Raw genomic sequence first — 22097 nt, forward strand, 5'->3', positions numbered from 1 at the left:
CCTTATCACAAGGATATTTATTAGACTCCAAGTAATGATCAATTTCGAATTTGTGTCAGAGGCCGAATGTAGTTCTGGCAGCACGTTCATCCACGGTAGAGGCAGCGCTGCCTCTACCGTGGATCATTACTTGGAGTCTACTTTGATCATTACTTGGAGTCTAATATATATCCTTGTGATAAGGCTTTGACTGTTCTCAAACTAACCGGTTAAAATATGATTGTAATAATCATATGAGAGCGCATCAAATACATACTACAAGCCCTGAAGAAGTCCGTTTGTGGACGAAACATGTTGGCGGTTGCAAAACATTTTTTAAAACAGAAAAATAAAGGATGAAGTTTACTATGACTACATAACATCGACTCTTCTTTGAAAAATATTTGCATTGTGAGACTGTTCATTGTTTGACCCCTTTTAAGTGTGCTGGGATAACCTTGCTTGCTGTTGTTTTGAGAAAGTCGGTTGGGTGGCGACTGGCTCCCCAATTATTTGAGGTATAGAGGATTGTGCCTCAAGCCCTTTTGCACCTTTTTGCATTTGACTATTAGAGATGTTAGGTCTAGTGTGGGTATCAATGCTTTGATCCTCAAACCCTGTGCACTTTGATACTCACAACTTCCTCCGCAGCGAGCCATCTACAGCAGAATAGCTGGCAACATGTGATCTGCATTCTCCTGATCTCAAATGGAGATCCTTTGTCCATTTCGGAGTCCTGCAGGAGATGGTGGGAAGGGGATGTTCCCACATGCACTTGTTTGTGGTCTGTCTGCAGTTCAGTCGCAGTCATCTCTCCCCCAAAAAATGAGCTGCTGTACAACATAGCTAAAAATAATTGCCAAAGATAATAGCTCCCGTAGGCGAGGCCAATTGACTTCGCACAATGCTTGTTTCACCAGGTCGTATTGACATGCGGCATAGACTCACATCCTTTTAAGTCACCCCGGCGGGGAATACTTTTGCATTATGGATATTTTTGTAGCTTTTCACTCAAACCTGCAGATTACTGTAAAAGTACCAGAAATCTAGGATAATGTGTACTTACTAACCTGTGGTATTAAAGAAAGACTTAAAAGTCTAGAAACAGCAATTGAAGTTTCTGAATATGTGTCTCCAACAACAGCTTTCAGCACAGATTTATCGCTGGAGTTTCTGCACTCGACAGTCATTTCATCAAAGGAACTGTTTTCCGCCATGTATCTCATAGCTCCCACAACGGCCTTGGAGACATCGGCACATGTGTCATAAATTTCATACCCCAACTTGATTCCTGGTAGCAGGGTGGAGTTGTTGATTTTTTCAATTGTGTACATCATGGCAAGAGCTTCTGTGAAGCCTCTCAGTTCCAACCTGCAAAAAGTTTGGAAAAAAGCAGCGTCACTTGAGAAACAAAGCAGAAGACCGTTATCGCAAGTAGCCTTTGATGTAGAGGTATTGTAGTACTATTTTAAACAAGCATAGCCAGTAGGCGTTTCTTTTGTGTATGGCTGTACTTGCAGGCTTGTGCGCATTAAAACCAAACATTTGCACATATTGGCCACACTCACCAGCCTCCTACAGCAACATACATGTCACATAAATAAGCAGACAAGACAACTTTTTGATGGGAAAAAATGGCTGCAGGTGTATTAGCATATCAAATATGCCAACATTGTGGGTAATCTTACAGACGATCCAAAGGCAAGCCGCCCCTTGCGGCCTACCACCTGATGGGCCAACTTGCATCGCGGCCTTCACCAATTGGTGCTTAGCGGTTGAGGTGAGGGGATAGCCCCTCCCATCTCCGGTGAACCATTGGTCCACCCTATTATTCATGCTCCCCCTATGAGGGACAGAGCTTTCAAGTGACCCCCAGTTGTACAGGTTTCCAATCGCCCATAGGATAGACGGGGCGCCGTCGCACCCGAAGAGGGTACCCCTGAGTACCTTTCCGCCTCTGGATCCCCCTGTAACTCTGCCTGCAACACAAATCAAGATGATTAGAAAAACTTTCCCCCCCACCCTGAAAACACCGGGTAAGGGGTAGGGAGGGAAACGGCATCAGGGTGAGGACAAAGAGGCTGCCAGGTGGGCGGGGGAGGCATATATACCTTCCCCCTTCCCCCACCACAGCCGGAAATGGCGCGCCAGACCCTGAAGGGGTCCCCGGACACTAGGCTGCCCAGTGTGCCATATTGTGGCACTAAAGGGGTCGCCCTCTTATGAGGGTCCCCTGCAGGGATGTATTGGTTAGCCCGCAGTCTTAGCATCTATTGTTGTCCCTGTATTTGTTGCATAAGCTTTATTTTTGTAAACAATTATTTATCTGTTTATTCATTGTTACAAAAGGGGATTTTCATGCAAGCATAATATACATCAATAATATATCTCAAGTGCACAATTAGCAGAATATCTTCATTCTATGCCGAAAAAACCCAGATTGCATAGGGTCGTACTTCTCATCTCAACTGACTATTTGTGCTGGCAAAACAGGAAGTCGTTTCATTCTCTGTAAACATGAAGATGTGTATTTGGAATTGGGTTAGTTTACCATGTCTGGTTGTTCCAGGACGTTTGTGTCTTTTGATGGTGTTGTATGGTGTTCAACTCTCAGTTAATCTGTATTTGAGGCATTTGATGCTTCCCTGTATCCTTAGACATTGCAGTGTGTTTGGGAGAAGTACTAAACACGGGTAATCACCGTGAATTTATTCATCTCGAGGAATTCATGTATGAGATTAAGGAAAGTGTAGTGAGTTGGATTATTTAGAAATTTGGGGCCTGATATATCAAGGCTTTTTGCGAAGTCAAACGGGCTGATTTGCAGAATTGACCCATTTGTGGACACAAAAATGCCTTTTGCAATGTTTGAAACTTCTGGCAATCGCAATCTGGGTAATCACAATTTACCTAAATTGCATATGCAGTTAGTGAATCACAATTTGCGGATTCCTATATGCAATGCATGATGCAATCGCTGAATGCAATTTTGCATCTAGGATCGCAAATTACCATCAACTTCAAGTTGATGGTAATTTGCAGTTCCTTTGGAAAATGCACAAAAGTGCATTTTTCATAGTGCAATGTGACGAGCACACAGGCCCGTAGGGCATCTGTGTGCGCCATATGTGCTCCCTTACCTTATTTGGGGGTGCATCAGGGGTGCACATAGGCCCCCTAGCACCCTTGGATTTGCATTCGCAAATTGCCATTACCAATTTGGTAATCGCAATTTGTGAATGCACTCCCATTTATTCTTATGGGCTTATAGGCCTATAGGAATAAATGGGAATGTATTCCCTAATAGCAAATCACAACTTGCGATTTGCGATTAGGAAATGTTAAGGAACCGCAAAAAAATTGTGATTCCTACATACATTGCATTTTGCAATTCCAAAATAGCGAATCAGTAAAATTTGTTATTTCAGAATCGCAAAAGCATTTCTTGATACATCTAAATATACAACAGTCAAAGATGGAAGCCTTTTTTTATGTTTCGCCGACCTTAGTTCTGCTTTTGATTTGGTTGAACATTCATTATTATGGCCAATTTTATTAGACATGGGCGCACCCAAAGAGATCATATATTTCCTTGCCAGACTATATGATACATTAACATGTAAAGTACGCTATGGGATGGCCGGCGAGTGTACTCCTTACTTCAAAGTTAAAAGAGGAATAAGACAAGGATGCGTCCTAGCACCACTTTTGTTCTCCCTGTTTATAAATGAGATAGATGCGACACTTAGAACATCCGCGGTGGATTCGCCAATAATTGATGGTAAACCCATTCCAATTCTGCTCTATGCAGACGACGCAGTTCTTTTATCGCGCACGCTAAATGGTCTGCAACATCTCCTTGATAACTTTTCTACATTCATAGTCAAACGAAAACTGGTAATTAACAAAAGTAAAACGTTTACAATGGCATGTGGGAAAAAAACCAAACAAAATAGGACTTTCTTTCTTGATAAAGTCAGGCTAGAACCTGTTAAGAAATTCTGCTATTTAGGGATAACCTTTTCCGGAGACGGGGGCTGGAGCAGCGAACAGGAATGTGTACAGCTAAAAATGTCCAGGAACACCAACAGCATCTTTAGATTTGCAACCAAACTGGGGAACCGCAGAATAAAAGAAATGATCCATATTTACATTTTGAGATGTCTGTCATCTGCACTGTACGGGGCCGGATTGTGAGGACATAACATTAACAGCTGTAAACTGATTCAACGTCAGGAAAATCTTTTTTTGAATCGCTTACTATGTACCCCGGCATCTGCTTCCATCGAGATCATACATAGGGAAGTGGGATTACCCTATATTGGAGATTTAGCCACCTCACGTCCACTTTCCCTATGGAGGTCTATATGGTCCAAAACCGAAACAGAATTCACCCAAGCTGTAATTAGGTACTGTTTAAAACTGGAACATCATATGCGTATTCCCTGGTTTAGGCACATCCGGTTTTGGTTCAAGTCAGTTTTTGATTTTGACCCTTTCCATAATCCGGAATTTGGTGTCCCTTTCTCTAAAAAGGAGTTAAAAGATCTGTTTTTGGAAAATGCAGAGAAGACTAGGGCGGCAAGATATGTAAGCCAAAGCACATACGCATTTTATAATGAACATAATGATAAAGTAGGCCTCCAACAATACCTGACAACTGTTACCAGAAGTTCCCATCGCTTTGTATTGACACGGCTGAGATTAGGTACTGTGCACCACCTTGTGTCTTTTCCCTATACTGGAAGGAACAGTGTTTTGCCCTGCCCATGCGACGGGACATCTAAACAGAGCAGCTGCCATTTTATGCTTTTCTGTAAGTCTTTTATTTTCATAAGGAAATTATATTTAAAGCCTATGTTTTTAAAATATAACAAAAGAACTACTACAGATGCTTTGCGGCTAATGTTCGAACTGAACAGTACGGATATATGTTTTTATGTAGCTACTTACATTTTAAGATGTATTTCTAGTAGGAAATCGATCATTACATGATCCAGAATAATTATGATTTCCCTGCAATTTTGACAAATTTGTATATTGTTACTGTCTGTATTGGTTTTAATATTGTTATTTTTACTACATTTTTTGTAAAAAATTAGCAATTACATACCCAATATGAAATCTGTACTATTACTACTTGTAGGTGTTGTCATAATTTTACATTTTAAATTGGGTTTACGTATTCTGACACCATTTTAATGTTCTATAGAACCAATTTATTAACTTACCAGTAAGATGTCATGATTAAAATGACGCAAATTTGCACTTTCAAAATATGTTTACATTTACCCTTCTTGAGGAGACATGTGTTTACACTCTTGTTTAGTGTGGTAGCTGTGTTTTTAAAGTTTTAAAATGTAAAAAAAATTCTATTTATTTTGTCTGTTTGCTACATGGTTATATTTTATATACCAAATAAAGCATTGGAATTGAATTGATACATCTGGCCTTTGGTCTTCTTTTTTAATGGCAGGTGTTTTCCAGGTCATAGTGTAATTGTGGTGTTGTTGTCTTTTACTTAAGCTAAAATGATAATTATGCATCATTTTGGTTAGTTCAGTTAGGCATACTCTTTGAGAATCTGGGTGAATGTGACTATTCCCAAAGTGCTTTGATGTGTTTTATATCTGCTGGCAGTTTGCCATGTAGCAGTTGTTCAATGTAGGGGATGATGATATAATTATCCTGCTCTGGATGTAATGAATTGACACCATCTGACTTTAAAGACTTTTAATTGGTCTTTCACTCTATATATTATTATTTCATGTTCCACCATTGTTGTCTTTTCTGTTTGCCAGTTTGTGATGTTGATAACATAGTGGTCTTCCCTAGTCTAAAGATGAATAATATGGCTATTGACGTGCTGTGGCCAATCATTGTCTCCAGTATGTTGTCATCCTCTCAATACCTGGTATGTATGTCATCTAATATAGGATTGTACTGTAGTTTAGTATTGGAAACCCCAATGAGTTGTCATATTATGCCAAATGTGTCTCCTGTATTGAGAAATCGAAGTTCAGGACCGTAGAATGAGTGTTATGTCAAAATTCATCAATTGCAGACATTTGAAGGACAGGCTTATATGTGCGGCATTTACCTTGTATGATGATCAATGCTATTCAGGTAGGATTTTAAAGTAATTAAATGTGAGTCTCGCTTCTCTAAGTCCCTTGCCATGAAATAGTCAAATATCATCTCAAACCCCTCCCATGTGTTATTGCAAATGGGTTTCACCCATTTAGTCACCCAAGATGTTTTTGCTTTTGATCACCCAGGGCCATAATATTCACCGGTCGCATTTTCCCTATATGTAAGCCATTACATGAAACCTGAGCCATAGTAGTTGTGCAGAACTAGCAAATTTTCATAAAACTCTTTCCCATTCCTATCCTTTCAAGTGAGCAGAAAACATAGTCACATTCTACTAAATCAAACAACCTCTCAGCATTCAGTGAGAGGGCTACATTTTCATCCTGATGCTCATGGACTTGCCAAAGTAGACTTTGGCCAGAATTTTCATGTGGATATCTAAGAGGGAGGTTGGTCTCCTGATATTGTTGTGAAGTTAAACTCTGATCTTAGCTGTCTGGTACGTACAGTTTCTTCAAATGATTCGACTAATAACTGTGAGATTGTAGTCTAACTAACATTGTTAAAAATCTATTGGGATTCCGTCATCTCAAGGGGCCTTGTTGGTTTTTATGTTCTTAATAGCTTTCATTATGTCTTCAGTTGGGATTCTCCCTTGTAGAGATTCTCTATCGTCTTCATTCAGTTAGGGGAGTGTAATATTTCTAAACAATTTTTCCTTAAATCATGTGGTCCCATTCTTAGAAATGAAGTTAATTCTTTGATTATATTTCTTGGGTGAGAGATTAAATCGCTACCTTTGCTATGGATTGCTGGAATGGCCTTTTGTGGTTCTAACTTTCCCATTGAAATGTTAAATGTTTGCCCTCTTTCTCAATTTATTGACAGTGTTTTCTCTTCAGGGGCATCAGCAAGTGTTCCACCTGTGAGACATAGTAGAACTTGAGCTTGTATTTTACTCTAGTTAGTTGTTGTAGTGTTTCAAGGATTTTGGTTCTGTTGAATTTATCCGAGATATCTTTAATTTTAGTTTCCAGTGTAATTTAGAAACACTTGCTTCATGTCTGGTTTTATAAAGGATGGTTGAATCTCTTACTATCCTAATCCTACCTCTTACACATTCTTTGGTTGTTGCCTATAGAGTTTAGGCTAATAGTACTGGTTTTTTATTGTCAAATAAGAAGTTGTAAATGTATGACTACAATTTATTTTTGTCTTCTTGTGCTCTAGACCAATAGGTGTTTATGTGGCATCTTCTCAGTGGTGCTATGAAAACTCTCAATTTCAATTGAAGTAGGACCGGTGCATGGTCTGAACTGTTACCTGTACCTCCAAAATAAATTTTGAAGGAGGTGATCCAGCGTAACTTTGAGGCTGTCATCAGGAAAGGTCATTACAGGCACATGCACCATGAACACAGGAGAGTAATATATATGCCATTTCTTGTGGATGTAACAGTCCCTTGGTGTCGATTAGAGCATGATCTGATATCATGTCTAATAAGAGACCCATATTCTCGAGGTTTATTTGTCTGTTCTTCCCGATCTGTCTACTACTAGGTCGATTATAATGTTTCAACCCTCACCTATTACTGTCTTTGGTGTACCAAACTATGGGAAGGACCTGTGCAATTACCTCATCTTTTTAGGGATCATGACCTTATATTATTAATCATTGTCTTCTCCTGTAGATCAAGTCATTCTTCATTCAGCTATTGTTTAATTCCAGGTGGAACAAACATCTCTTTATTATTCTCCTAAGTAGTTCAGATGTAGTGCACTTAGATTTCGATTTAATGTGGGGAGACCTGGATTTATTATGATTTGTTCTCCTTTTGCCTTTGATCTTTCTGAAAATTGTTATTTTGCAGCCCATCTCTTAGTTACTGATTCAAGTCTTTCACTTTCTCAACTGTTGACTCGTTGGCTACTCCTTATTAAGGTGTTGGGTGTTAATGAGGTTGAATTGGTAGGTTATGGATGAAAGTATGTGTCCATCGAGCCCTGCTCTAGGGAGTCTAAGAAAATGTTTCAGTATGCCATTTCCAGACATTCTTTGTGAATTCTGTCGAATGTTAGCCACATCACTGTGGGTTTTAGCGGTTCTATCAGGTCATGCTCTTCTTTCTCCGGCAGCCCCAAAAGTCTAACACTATTTCTATGACTCCTGTCGTCTAAGTCTACTGTCTCTGTATGCAGGTACCAAAAACCCTGTTCTAGGTCTGGAGTCGTGGCTATTTGTTCTAGTTTGATTCAGCGACTGCAAAGTGTTTTTCTGTGTTATCCTGCGATTTTTTAAAGGAAAAAAACTGACTTGATTTCATCATTTGTGGTCACAGCTATTTGTGTTGCTGAGGTAGACAGTTTTATGGAGTATCATTCTTTTAGGATTTAATTCAATGTTTCTGACATGTTGGCTGAGCCTTGTGAAGTCTGGTCATTTTGTGCCTGTCAGTTAGCGCCACTGCGAAGAGCAATTGTCTCTGAGTTTTCGTTATTCTTCCTACCCTTAGAATCAAATTCTGCTGCATCAACCTTTAGTCTAGATGTGCACCAGGGCAGGGCTTTGGGGGTAAGTAGTTGTTTCATTTCAAGTATTTAAGTTCTGCTTGTGCCATTTTTCAGAGTGCCAGTTTAAGAAGATATCTAATGGCTCTTCTTTTAGTGTGGGTGGTCCCTTAATGTTTTTACATGGTTACTCTGCTACGTTTTTTTAACTTTATTGCATTACCCAACACTAGTTTTTGGATCATTAGGCAAGTGTGCCTTAGGAGCCATTCTAGACTGGTGTATGCATCTGCCCTATTTGTCCCTGGTAAGCAGAGTTAATAGTTCTCATCTTATGGCAATTGGATACCAGCATGTTCCATACTATGCCTTCCATATGTGCCCTTTGCTTCTCCATTCCTTAATAAGAAGGCCGGTGCTCTTTGTACATCTACAGGTGTTTGAGGGGGAGCCCTTGCATTTTTCTGAGGATCAACCTCTGCAGACATTAGGGGTTTATTGGCAACAATCAAGGATATGGTCATAAATATTTTTAAAGATTGCCAGGCCTCCCCTTAAAAGCTGCTCACATTTTTTAAGTGGCTGTTAGATGTGATGTTCTCTCTCTGGTTTGTTTTTTTCATAGGTGTTTTCCTAGGTATTGGATCCATTCACAGTTCCTTTTCTGCCTAGAGGCACTGAACCAACCTTCTACTGCCACCCTTTATGCTCTATGCCAGGCAATTAGGATGACCTAGGTGGTCTACGCTTGCCGGCCCTGCTTTTTTGTTAAATCCTCTGGCCGGAAGAACTGATTGTGCAGGCCATCAGATCAGTGCCCTCATTTTATTTTTCTAGACCATCTTGGCTACCACCTCCAGCCTTCTCCTGTGTTCCCCAGCTTAAACTTGATCCACTTCTTGCTTGTCACATCTCTAGAGCTGAGTGATATGCACATGAACCACATGGGTTGAAGTATTCTAGTTTTCTTTGAGTTTTTGTCTTCTGTGGTGTCCCTTGCTGAACCAATGCTGTTTTCTTATGGGTATTCATGTCCCCTCCACATCTTAGGTCGGGGAGGTATTTTGCTCCAAATTTTTCCAACCAGAAGGCAGAGTAAGTGGAGGTCACAGTAGGCACTCTAATAAATGTTGGCAAACTTCGGTTATGGTTAGGCTCCTCCCCTGCATATGGCTTTTGAAGTGTACATTTTCTTTGCTTATCCTGAGAAAGTACTTTGCACTCTTGCTGGTATGAATGATATGGAGGAAATTGAGAGCCCAATAACAAATTAAGAAGAAACAAGGAGAGAGGGAAAGGGATAGGCAAAAGAGGGAGGAAGGCTTGGAGAGGGAGTGTGTGTTTTAAAGACCACTACATTTAGGAAAAGTTGTTCCACCTCTACCGTTGTACCTACTATTGTGACAAAACAGCTTGTGGTCATGTATTTTGAGGGTGAAGATACTTGACAAAGTTTGTGAAGTTTGAAATCACCTGTATGGAGCAGGCTTTGAATGATGTCTAAGATCGCCACTTTAATCAATTGCTTGCCCATAAAATGAGTGGCAGTCATTGTGAGAATGTCTTTAGCTGAGAAAATAAACTACAAGAAGAGGTTCATGCCCTTAACCAGGTGATGGTGACATACTGACTCAAAAATGGATGATTCACCACATTTAGAAAATACATGTCACACATAAAAACATACAGGGAATTAATTTTGCTGACAAGTGGTTAGCTTGTGAAATATGCCTCGAAGCCAAACAGAGATAGACACTCAACAGATTGGTTCTAAATCGAAGTGTAAGGCCTATAAGCAGTTCATGCAATAAAGTTAAAAATTCCATAATTGTGTAAAGTTTCCAACATTTGGATTGTGAATGCACTTATGAAAATCTAATCTTTGCATGTCTGTGAAATGGATATTCCAAAAAATTGATAAGACAGCTAATAATATTCAACAGAGAGAGCATGAGATGCAAATTTTTAGCATCACTTGTTTTTTGTTTATCCTTTACATGGACTTGTAAATGAGGTCATGGTTTTCTGCAACAGTTGCACTTCACGTACATAACAAGACACTCGTTCTAGATCTTGATTCTCAGCGAGACTTGTTAATTTTGAATACATTATAATAAGCCGTCCCATCCTGCTGCTGTTTGTTTTACTCTATATTGTCAAAGTGGCTGCCCACCACTTCCCAGACACCACTAGCAGTATGTTTATCTTCAGTGCTTAAACATACACATTAATGGTAGATCAAACAACATGCAACTGTGTTCATTGATTTATGGTTTTAAATTAGTGCATTTTTTGCTCATTGACCAACCATCTTCGGGTTATACATTGACATAGGGCAGTGGACAGTCAGAGCGACAAGCTGTAATTCACACTTGCTGAATCTTCACTCATATACATCACTGTCTGGAAGGTGATTGTGACCCTATGTGACGTGTTCAAGAAAAAAATGTTAAAAGGATATCTATAATATTTATCATTGAAGACCCCTATAAAATAATAATAAAAAGTCGTAAGAAAGGCATTAGAATAAGTCTCCTGTCTGAGACTAGCTCTCATTCAAGCTAACAATACACAGAAAGAATTCAACAATAAAGGTACTTAAAGAGCATATGAACTTTTCTCACAAAAAGCTATAGGATGTGTTTATTGTTAAAAGCTCAATCAAAGCTTTATTTCGATAGAAAAAATATCTTAAAAGCACATAACGATTAACGTACAATACATGTTTTTGATTAAAAGAACACTTCATAAATAATTAAAAGACGAAAATAAAAAAGCATTAAACCATTTACAGCTTTGAACATGATATAAAAAAAGAATCACCTAATAAAATGTATTGTAAGACTTTAAGTCTAATCACCCATGCCCAGCTCAGAAATATAGCTACCCCACAGGCCAATGTAGTGTTGGAATCTGTCTTTAAGATTCTTAAGGCAGAGACATGGCTCCTAGTCTCGAGCTGCCGACAAACAGGTTTTAGCCATTTCGATCGGGGTTTGTTATAGGCCCTGCAAACGAAAAAAAGGTGCGGAATAGTTTCTAGTACAACATTACAGAACGGACAAGTGGCAAGTGTTTGTTGAGGAGGTTTCCACTTAGAAGTGCGTTCACGAACCGGTAGGGTTCCCAATCTAAACTGGATGTATAAGGCCCAATCTTTGGGTTTTCTGATGAAGTCCATATAAGGTTCGAGAGAGTGTACTGTCTTGTGCAGACGAAACTCGTCTGTGAGTCTACCCAGATTTTCAGCTCTAGAATCTTGGGCATCGACCCACGACCAATATGCTCGCTTGACCTCCAGTTTAGAAACCGATGCACCGGTCTCCCATGCAACACTAAAACCAATAGCCTTTAACAGCTCCTTAACCTTTGATAGCCAAACAATTTTATGAGACCCCTGCATATTCATACCTTCTCTAAGGCCATCTGCGTAGCTAGCTAGCTCAGGTGTACGCCACAGACGAGCCCAATAGAGAAGTGGACGCAGGATTATAAGGTCTTTAATAGATCTGCGGCCAAGGTCGTATTGGAGAGGTTTGTTAGGGGTGCCCCTGGGTAGGGACAAAAGCTCCCTAAATAAATTATTTTCAGCCATGACAAGGGAATCAACATTATTGAAACCCCAGAGCTCCGCTCCGTACAGTGCGCTGCCTATAGCTTTTGCGGAGTAGATCTCCAGTGCAGGGGCTATGGGTCTGGATAATGAGGATCTGTGCTCCCTACCGATGACGCCCACAACACGTTTATGGTTTAGGGCCATTTTTTCAATATGTGGGTTCCATTTGAGTTGATCGGATATCCTAATCTCTAAGTAGTCAAACATTTTGACTCGCTCTAGTGGCTCCTCATTAAGTGTGAGCATACGATTGGCTTTCCTCCTGGGGTTAAAGTAAAGGAGCTTTGTTTTGGAGGTGTTAATAACCAAGCCCCATAAATTACAAAAAACACAAAACCGATCCAAAAGCTTTTGAAGCCCCATGGGCGTTTTAGAAACCAATAACGGATCGTCAGCAAAAAGCATAGCGGGGACTTTAACACCGGCCAGGCTGGGGGCACCAGCATCGATGCCAGATAGAAAGGAGACAACCCCATTTATAAACAAAGAAAAGAGGGTCGGCGCCATGACGCATCCTTGACGAACACCTCTGTTTACAGGGATTTTAGCCGTTTTCTGCTCCTGCGTGCCCCACCGGAAGCATGCATACGTTCCGTCGTGCATGCGGGCCAACAGGTTCAGAATGGGCAAAGGGAACCCCATCTCTTGCAAAACCACCCACAGGCGCTCTCGAGGGACCAGATCGAATGCGGTCTTCAGGTCAATAAAGGCCAAGTACAGACGGCCTTTACCAATGGATACTATTTTCCAGTGGAGTAGTACCAGCCTAAATGCCTGGTCGACAGTGCCTGTGCAAGCCCTGAAGCCTGCCTGAAAATGGGAGATGATGTTATACTCCTCCGCCCAGGAGAGGATCCTTTCCAAAAGAACCCTGCCAACCACCTTCTGACCAGCATCGATCAGGATGATTGGACGATAGTTGGCAGGGTCGCCCCTTGGCCCCTTCTTATAAATAGGGAACACCTCAGCCCCCTTCCATGAACTAGGGACTGGAGACCCATGGAGAAGGGCATTGATCAAAAGGGAGAAGAACTTGGCCCACTGCTTAGAGCTGGCACGGAACAGATCACCAGGTATGCCATCCTGGCCTGGTGCCTTACCTCGAACAATTTTATTAATAGCTGACTCAACCTCTATCTACCCTACGGGATCAATGGGGGTCTCGGTGGCGGACAGGGGTGGTGTACGATATACAGAGGGCTCGCTGCTATTATGTACCCCTGGCCCTTCATACAGCCTCCTGAAATGTTCAAACCAGCCCCTGTCCGTGATATGATTGGGTAATGGTTCGGTACCACCATCGTTTGCTCTTCTGACTAAAGCCCAAAACCGCTCGCCATTTTTGGACTGGCTAGCCAGCTTCAGCTCTTCCCAAGCCCTCTTTGCCGCCAATAGTGTTCGCCTGTACGCGGCTTGGGCTAAGCGAACCTCGGCTGCATCACGGGTTTTGATGGCACTTATCAATTTAGATTTAGCCCCTCTACATTCTTGATTATACCACTTGGCTGTGGGTTTCCTACTCTTCAATTGACTTGACCCGCAAGAGTCAAGAAAGAGAGCAGCCATCCTGTCAATTGTCTCCACATAGACTGCATCAGCCTGGGCAAGACTTAGTTAATTAATACAGATTGCAGAGAGATTCTCCATCTGAGCTCTTGCGATCTCCCCCAGGGCGCTGATCTTTTGTTCATTAATGGCAAATTTTTGCCATTTAATGAATCTTTTGCAGTTTGAGGGTACAATTTCTCTGGTCGTCAGTGATGATCTATTAGTGGGCAGGGGCTTACCCTCAATTATGAGGTTCCGCAAACTAAGAGATAGGGCGTTATGGTCGCTATGGATAGATGGAATGACTATGATGTCTGACACATATCTCCACAGTCTCCTATCGACCAAGATGTAGTCTATTCTGCTGGGACAAGTGACCCTGTTATAGGTGCAAGCACCCGCAAAATCTGATGGCATGCGCCCGTTCACAGCAACCAGGGCATGCTCCATAACCAAGGCATTTATTTGAATGACGACTGGTGTCCATTTTTTAATTGGCACAGTCGTCAGTTGCGGAATACCCCATCTTGCGTCCTCATCTGAGAAACCTACCGCGCCGTCAGCTGCCAGCGGTTCAAAAGTGCAATTAAAATCGCCGGCAATTATGGGCAAAAAGTCTGGGGGCAAGTATGGAGTGAATCTGCAAGCAAGGAGATAGTTGGAGATTTGCCCCCCCTTGCAGACCTCTGCGATAGATATTAAAGAGCTCCAGAGTCACTGCGGCTTGAGGAACCCGTATCGTTAGCCTCATCATATCAGAAGAGGTACTATAATGGTGGGTCATTTTACAGTTTAGAGAGATATTGACCCAAATTAGCAGGCCGCCAGATGGGCGACCCCGTCCGGAAGAGGTGACTGGAACGTAGAAAGTGGAATAACCAGACTTGTACATTGGTTCAAGGCACCAAGGGCCCGATGTAGGTAAATCCCATTTACCGATTTAGAAATACCGAATCTTACCGATTCGGTATTTCAAAATCGGTAAATGGGATGTAGGTCCCAACATCTGGATTCGTTACCGAATCCTTAACAATTCTTTAATTACCGATTCGGTAAATACCGAATCGGTAATGCCCATTCATTCCTATGGGCTTTGAAGCCCATAGGAATGATTAGGCATTACCGATTCGGTATTTACCGAATCGGTAATTAAAGAATTCACAAAGGCGCAGGGGGTGTCACTTTGACACCCTCTAGCACCCCCAAAACGGGCATGTGTGCAATGTGGCACACAGACATGCCCTAAGGGCACGTCTGTCTGTCACATGGCACATGTGTACATGCACAGATGTGCATGTACACAGGAATCGGTATTTTACCATGGATTTGTATTCCATGGTAAAATACCGATTCTGTAAGCCATGTGCCAAAGGTAAATTTTCTACCTACATTGCTTTTTCGGTAATTTTAACGAATCGGTAAATAGTATCGAATTGGTAATTATTTTACCGATTCGGTACATATTACCGAATCGGTAAATATACCGATTTGGTAATGATACCGATTCGGTAAAATTAACGAAAATGTGCCCCTACATCTCGGTAGCCCTTTACCGATCGGAAACGGCCGAAAATCGGTATTTTCGGCCGATTCGGATCGGTAAAGGGCTACCTACATCGGGCCCCAAGTTTCTTGAAAAATTATTGTCAAAAGGCAAAACCCTATCTAACCATGGTGTTCAGTGATGCTTCTTGTCTGCCTGGATGAAATCTAGGATCTGCTTTCACAATTTAGTCACATAAACAACCAGTTCCCTATCCAAATGTAGACCTTCAGGGTGACTTCGCTGCTAATCCGGGCGGAAAAGGCAGTAGGCGTGACTACCAAGATACCGCACCTTCTGACCTATCAAACTATCTTTTTCAAGACTGCTCTGCATAAAAGTAGTTATGGTGTAGAGGCTGACAACTAAATCCGCACTTACTATATCCATCTTGATTCCAATTTGACTGTAAATCATGCATGTGTAAAATGAAAACCCATATAAACAGATGACAGATGCAAGCATAAACAAGTGAACAGTTAGTGACTAACTAGGGCAGGTTCGAATTATTCTACAGGGCAGCTGGGCAGTGCATGATGAGCTAATCCGAAAGGGCAGTTTGGGGACATATTTGTGTCTGGTTGGGGGCCTGTTTTATGGAGCAGTTTCTATAGTTCATTTCCCTGAAAATGAGAAAAACAGTGCCTGCAGCAAGCTCAAATTCCTGCAGTCTTCCATAGCTGGCAAAACATTTAAACGCTGTGTCTTTACAAGTTCAAAACTGCCTCAAATTCCAAACATGGGACACTTTTTTATGCTTCCTAATGCACTAATTGGAGGCCACCTTTATTTTGGTACCCGGCCTATGTTTTGTCCCAGTCTTACCTTGACTCCAGGGCTCCTGGAAGGACCAATGTTTAGCTTGCTTTGTAATCAAGACAATCACAACTGACTTGCTGCTAACAAACAACATTTAGAACAATGCATGTAAGAGGGAGCCGCCCTAAAATAGCATGGGTAGCATGGGACTCGTGTCAATAGAGAGTTCATGGTCCATGATGTTAAATATGCCGAGTCCATCACTGTAAGCATGAACACCACCAATACTACCACCACCATTACCATCGCCATCAATACCACTCGCACCACGAATAACCCAACTACCAATACCACCTCCCATATCACAACCACCACAGCCACCACCGAAATGACCACCAATACCATTAGTACCAATACCACTGCCACAAATGAGACTACCAATGCTACCATCACAATACTTCCACCCGTAATACCACACCACCAGTAACTCTGCTAACACTAAGAGCACTAGCACCAGTGGCATCCCATTACCACCATAATAATCACCATTAGCCAAAATCATCACTGTCAATTACACATTACCGGCACCATTACAAAACATTGCAATGCTAATAGATTTTGTTAATGGGAATGCATTGTGCAGCCTAGTATTTGTATGAATTATCACAACTATTGGATTGGACAATACTTGTTTTCAATGGCAGTGAGGATAGTTATACATTTTGACGCCCATGGGGCAAAGTAGGCGCCTTGACGCCCATGGGGCAAAGTTTGCGCACAATAAGAATCTCTTCATTCATATTCCAGGGGCAAACCGGAACTATTTCGTTGCAAAATGCCGTGGTATGTCTACATATCTACATTTTCTCAAACAGTCTTTGTGAAAGAATTGTCCAGTCAGACTCTCCAATATATAACTATTTTGCAATGCAGCAGTCAACTTGTTAATTGGACTGGAGTCACTGGCACAGCGTCACCTTTCAACAGGAAATGTGAGCACATTCTACAAGCTCGCATGTCATCCATTAATGAATGCCCCTGTCTTCTGTTTTGTGCCCTGCCCTCTCCCCCCCCCCCCCCTTCCTCACCCCCTCCTCCTCACCCCCTCCTCCCAAACTCCATAGCACTAACGTTGGACGTAAGCATGTAGAGCATTTACGTCAATCTGATTGCAGTTGAGTTTGTTTTCGGTGAAAAGGCAACCTTTTTTACCCCCAAAACTTGAAAGATTGAATGCATCACAAATGCAAGCGAGTCATGCGACTTAAACTTAAGTATGCCAGAGCTGTCGACTAGGGAACTGGGTAGGCAGGCTCGAATCCCGGCGCCTAATGGACATCCCGCGATTCTAGACACATCACCTTCCCGTGATTAAATAAAGACCACAAATGTGTCGCGTTCTCAGGTAAGGCGCTCTAAGGCACGTGAGCCAAGTTCGTGCCTAGCGGGCGTTGCACGCCTGCAGCAGGGCATTATTGGATTCACGAGTGGCTTGTGGAATAAATAAATTAATGTTGTGCTTGTGTAACGTAACTGGTGCTCAGGTAAAGCGCTCCAATACCTTCGGGTCGACTGTGCGCTATATAAAACTGCAAAAAAAAGTGTTTTTGGCAGACGAAATTGACTTTAAACTTACCCAGTGCAGTTAGAATCTCTCGGCGGGCTGTTGTCTATATTCAGTGCGGCTCCGGTGTGAAATGGGAAAAGCCCCCCTATCATTATATCTCCTTGAAGCCTGGCTACCATGCCAGGGGTGCTCTTGCAGGGGGTCCCCGAACCTGGACAAAAACTGCAGAACAGCAAACACAATAAAATCCTGGGCAGCATGCTTGTTAGAAATCAGCAAGACGGTTTAAGAATGCAAAGCTTGTATAGCAATCACCAAGCACTGAGAATAAGGGCAATACTTACGTTTCAAGGATATTTGTATTTTCCCCGGCCCGGCCCGTACATTTCTGGAGGCGTGGCGCGCGGCGTGGCCTCGGCCAATGACTCTCGCTCTATTGTAGTGCAAGTATGCAGAGGTATGTGTTACACCGACTCTGTGATTTTTTGAAAGGGAAGTTTGAGCACAAAACTCGCTACTGAGTCACTTGCTAAAAATATCTTCACACAGAAAGTCCCCAAATCCGGGAAGACATAAGTAGCAATATCTCGTCAATAACGACCTTGTAGTAGCCAAGGGGGACATAAAAGAACCAAGGAACTGTTCAGTGCCGCAGGCCAGCAGGGAGGGGGTGGCGTGAAAGCATGAACCAATGTGTAGGAGCAGACCGTGTTATTTATGAGGGGAGAGGGATGGATGCCAGCAGATACCCCAAAACATACGGTGACCTTGTGGAGGAGAACTAACCCACTGAGGAGGGAACGGGCAGGAACGTAATCCAGTGAATCAAAATAAGGGAGAATTTGTAAAGAACCCTGGACTCAGATGTTAGTATGTCATGGGCATGAGAGGAAGGATGTATAACGAAACATGTAATATCATGTATGATAATAACAAGTGCTAGTATATGTTTAAATTGCCATAATATTTGGGCAAGTGCAGATCCCAAAAACAGACTTTTTTAATGACATTGTAGCTCACTAACATAGAGTAGGCCAACTATAGACTAATATTCCGAGCAAAAAACAACAACAGGGCATATTCTCAAGGAGCTATCGCCCAGTTATCGACACTTTATCGCAGCCAAAGTTGCAATAAATTTATCGTCCCATTCACAAGCTGGTGCTAACAGCTGATAACACCAGTTTACCTGCGATAGCAGCCGCAAAAAACATCTCCACAAATGAGCCCGGCAACTATCGCTATTGAAATGCAGAGTAGGCGTTCCCGTGCAAAAAGCCGCAACAACACCACTCCGTAACATTCTCAACGACCAGCCAGATCGGCGATAAGATCTCAAAACATGTGATAAGGCGCGTTAGCAGCAGGAATCTAACATCTGCTCTGACCTGGTGTAAAGTCGGACGACAACCTGCACCATCACTGGGAGCCCAGCCCAGCCCAGAGCCACACCTGAAGAACAACAGATGCAATGGAGCTACTGACCATGCATCCCAGAGCCGCAATAGGGTAACAACACCCACCGTCACCACCCCCAGAACCCCACAATCGCCCCCTCCCGGGGCCCTACTCCAGGCACCCCCCACCCCCAGACAAAGATATGTCACATCAACGTTACAAAATCATGAACAAAACAATTTGCCTGATGTCCACAATTACAACACCTAACATATATGTGTGGTCAGAAAAAGAGAATCATACATTCATCTTAGAATTTCCAAATAGTTTGTTTCATTCAGAATAAACACAAAACAACTATTTTGAAGAGTCATGGCGGGTTCTCTCAGGACAATCTGTAAGTCACACCCTGCCAAAACAAAATTCTAGATAAGATGGTGTGTCATGCGCTCATCAAAGGACAGAGTGAGCGAGCGAAAGAGAGAGAGCTAGAGATAAAGAGAGTGAGAGAAAGAGAGGGAGAAGAAGAGAGAAAGAAGAGGGAGAGAGAGAGAGAGAGATAGAGATAGATGGAGAAAGAGAGAGATAGAGATAGAGGGAAAGAGAGGGAGAGAGAAAAAGAGTGAGGGAGAGAGAGAAAGAGAGAGGAAGAGAGAGATTGTACAAAGAGCGCAAGGCTAATCTTGCTCTTGGCTCATACATGGCAACTGTTGTGTGTGTATCGCTATTGGTGCCCACTAAGTCAAAGGCCTGGCATCAATTGCAACTTGAAGGCTGCATCACATTTCAAAAATGCAAGCAAGGACATCTGAACCCCCGACCTTGGTCTTAAATGCGGCTGACACTCCCTGCGAGAGATACCATACCAGATCTTGGCGACTGCCACACCACAAACTGCACAATTGAAAGACCAACGTGTCCACAGCCCACACACAGTTGTCCCTGCTTGAGGTACACCTGCATGGGATGCCCTTAACACATAAGTAAAAACAACACATACTTCCAAACATTGCACACAAATACGACTCATTGCTCCGAGCAGTGGCATATCATCCACATAAATGCCACCTGTCAGAAGAGTGCCGGTGCTACGAGACCAACAAACGCAATGGCAGGCAATCCCGGGCACATGCACAACCCCTGTCACGTGGAACTGTACCGTGCACGAATGCTGCATCTGATGGGATCACTACCACTGGCAATGTTGCGCATCAGTTACCGTCTGAGTTTCCGTCTTGCGTACATCACCTGCGCCCAATCCTGGTTCCACTGTCGATTAGGCACATTCGAGTGGCCCATGGAGGTCTGCCTATCCAACACAATGGTAGCTGAACTGGATTATGACGTGTGTGAGCCCTCGGTTGGCCCACGACCAGGAGTGTAACCGTGACACCTGTGCATGGGATGCCTTGAAATTTGTCGTTTGTGCTGGCAGTTGAGCATGGGAGACTCCCCTATTGGGCTGTGTTGCAGGTAAGGGTGGGCGTAAAATCCGATTCGCGGGCGAATTTGCGGATTTTCCGCGATTTCGCGATCCGCGAATCTCGCGAAATCGCGGTAAAATCTGCGAATCAGCGGGGACGAATTTTCAGCCAAGCAAGGGTTACAGCAGCAGGTGCAAAATTTGAACCTAATTTCTTTGTAACCTTTTACAAAAGGGTTACAAACAAATTAACTTCAACTTGGACACCTGCTGCTAATTGCTTCCTGGCGCCTCGTTGCCTACTTGCAACTATTCTCTGACCCTGCTCTGACCCTTGAAGCAGGGTCAGAGAATAGTTACAAGTAGGCAACGAGGCACCTGTCCAAGGAATTAAACCTCATCAGGAAGCACTTACAGATATAAAAAACAGGAAGAAGGGAGAGGATGGCAAATACACCCATTTTGAGTTGTCAGGAGGGGTTAAACTAAAAGAGACCTTTACAGCACAATTTTCATATGCATTTTGCTAAAAATAAAAATCTGTATGTTCTGTAGGGGCAACTCAGGAATCTGGCTCTTCAGAGATCCGGCCTCTCTTTCTTTCTCTCGTCTCTCTCTCCCTCTCTCTTTCCCTCTCTTTCTCTCTCTTTCTATCTATCTATCTATCTATCTATCTATCTATCTATCTATCTATCTATCTATCTATCTATCTATCTATCTATCTATCTCTTTCTCCCTCTCCCATAAACGACTGCATGGGTAACTTCGCTATGCAAGCGGCTCGCGAAGACGCAAAAATCCCCGCGAACATGCAGAAAACCCCGCGAACACGCAAAAAACCCAGCGAACACGCAAAAAAACAAAAATCCGCAAATTCGCACAAATTCGCAAATTTTGCGGATCGCGAATTCGCAAATCCGCAAATTCGCGGATCGCGAATTCGCAAAATTCGCCCATGCTTAGTTGCAGGTTGATGAAATGGTGTGGATGGAGCACATCTGTCCGGACCAGTTAATAGATTGGCTGGCCCTCGTGTTCCTTGAACTCGACAATGACATACTCTTGGAACAGATTGCCCATGAAGCTGCGTTTGCATTAATAGATGAGTAACTACGTTCCTGCAGCCACAACTGATTGTCACCCACAGCACAGGTCTCCACACCTCTGCATCCTAGATGAATGGTCACATATCCCACCACAACAGTGGACATGTCTGACTTCGTCCTGATTCAGAATGCATGTGTGTGGATACACGCGTGTGTACACACACCTGTGCAAGGCGATGCAGTCCCATGGGCCGAGCTGCACAGTGTCGTTTGGCAACGTTCCAAAAATCGGAGAAACTGCTGGATGGAGAGTACACACATTAATTTTTTTATTTAGAAAGTTTTACATAGTGCGAACATGACGCAGAGGGATATCAGAGCGCTTTACAGTTGTGAGGAAAGGAAGGTAACAGTTGCAGTACATGTGTCAAATGGTAATCCAGACAAAATCGGACTCACAGGACAAGAACGGTTATGTGTACAAGGGATCAGCAGAATAATAAGAACATAACTGGTACATATCGAGATGGAATAGCAACCAGCGCAAGGGCTTAAAGTTCTAAGTCCAATGCATTAGAGCAGACAATCCAACAACCTATTAAGGTAAGAACTTGTTCA

At 42.7% G+C, this 22097-nt stretch overlaps 1 protein-coding gene across 1 annotated transcript in view; it reads right to left on the reverse strand.

Annotated features, from left to right (window-relative positions):
• Positions 1 to 17886, reverse strand: part of LOC147707952 (G protein-coupled receptor family C group 6 member A-like) — a 114361-nt gene extending 96475 nt beyond the window's left edge. Inside the window, exons 1-2 of the mRNA XM_086925264.1 lie at positions 17682 to 17886; positions 1050 to 1350 (exon numbers count right to left, since the gene is read on the reverse strand). Of these exons, the coding sequence (XP_086781390.1) occupies positions 1050 to 1350; positions 17682 to 17872 (492 nt within the window). The 5' untranslated portion in view covers positions 17873 to 17886. The remainder of the gene's footprint in view (positions 1 to 1049; positions 1351 to 17681) is intronic.
• Between the last annotated feature and the right edge of the window lie 4211 nt (positions 17887 to 22097).

This window comes from Lissotriton vulgaris, chromosome 6, assembly GCF_964263255.1.
Source record: "Lissotriton vulgaris chromosome 6, aLisVul1.2, whole genome shotgun sequence".
Taxonomy (NCBI): Eukaryota; Metazoa; Chordata; class Amphibia; order Caudata; family Salamandridae; genus Lissotriton; species Lissotriton vulgaris.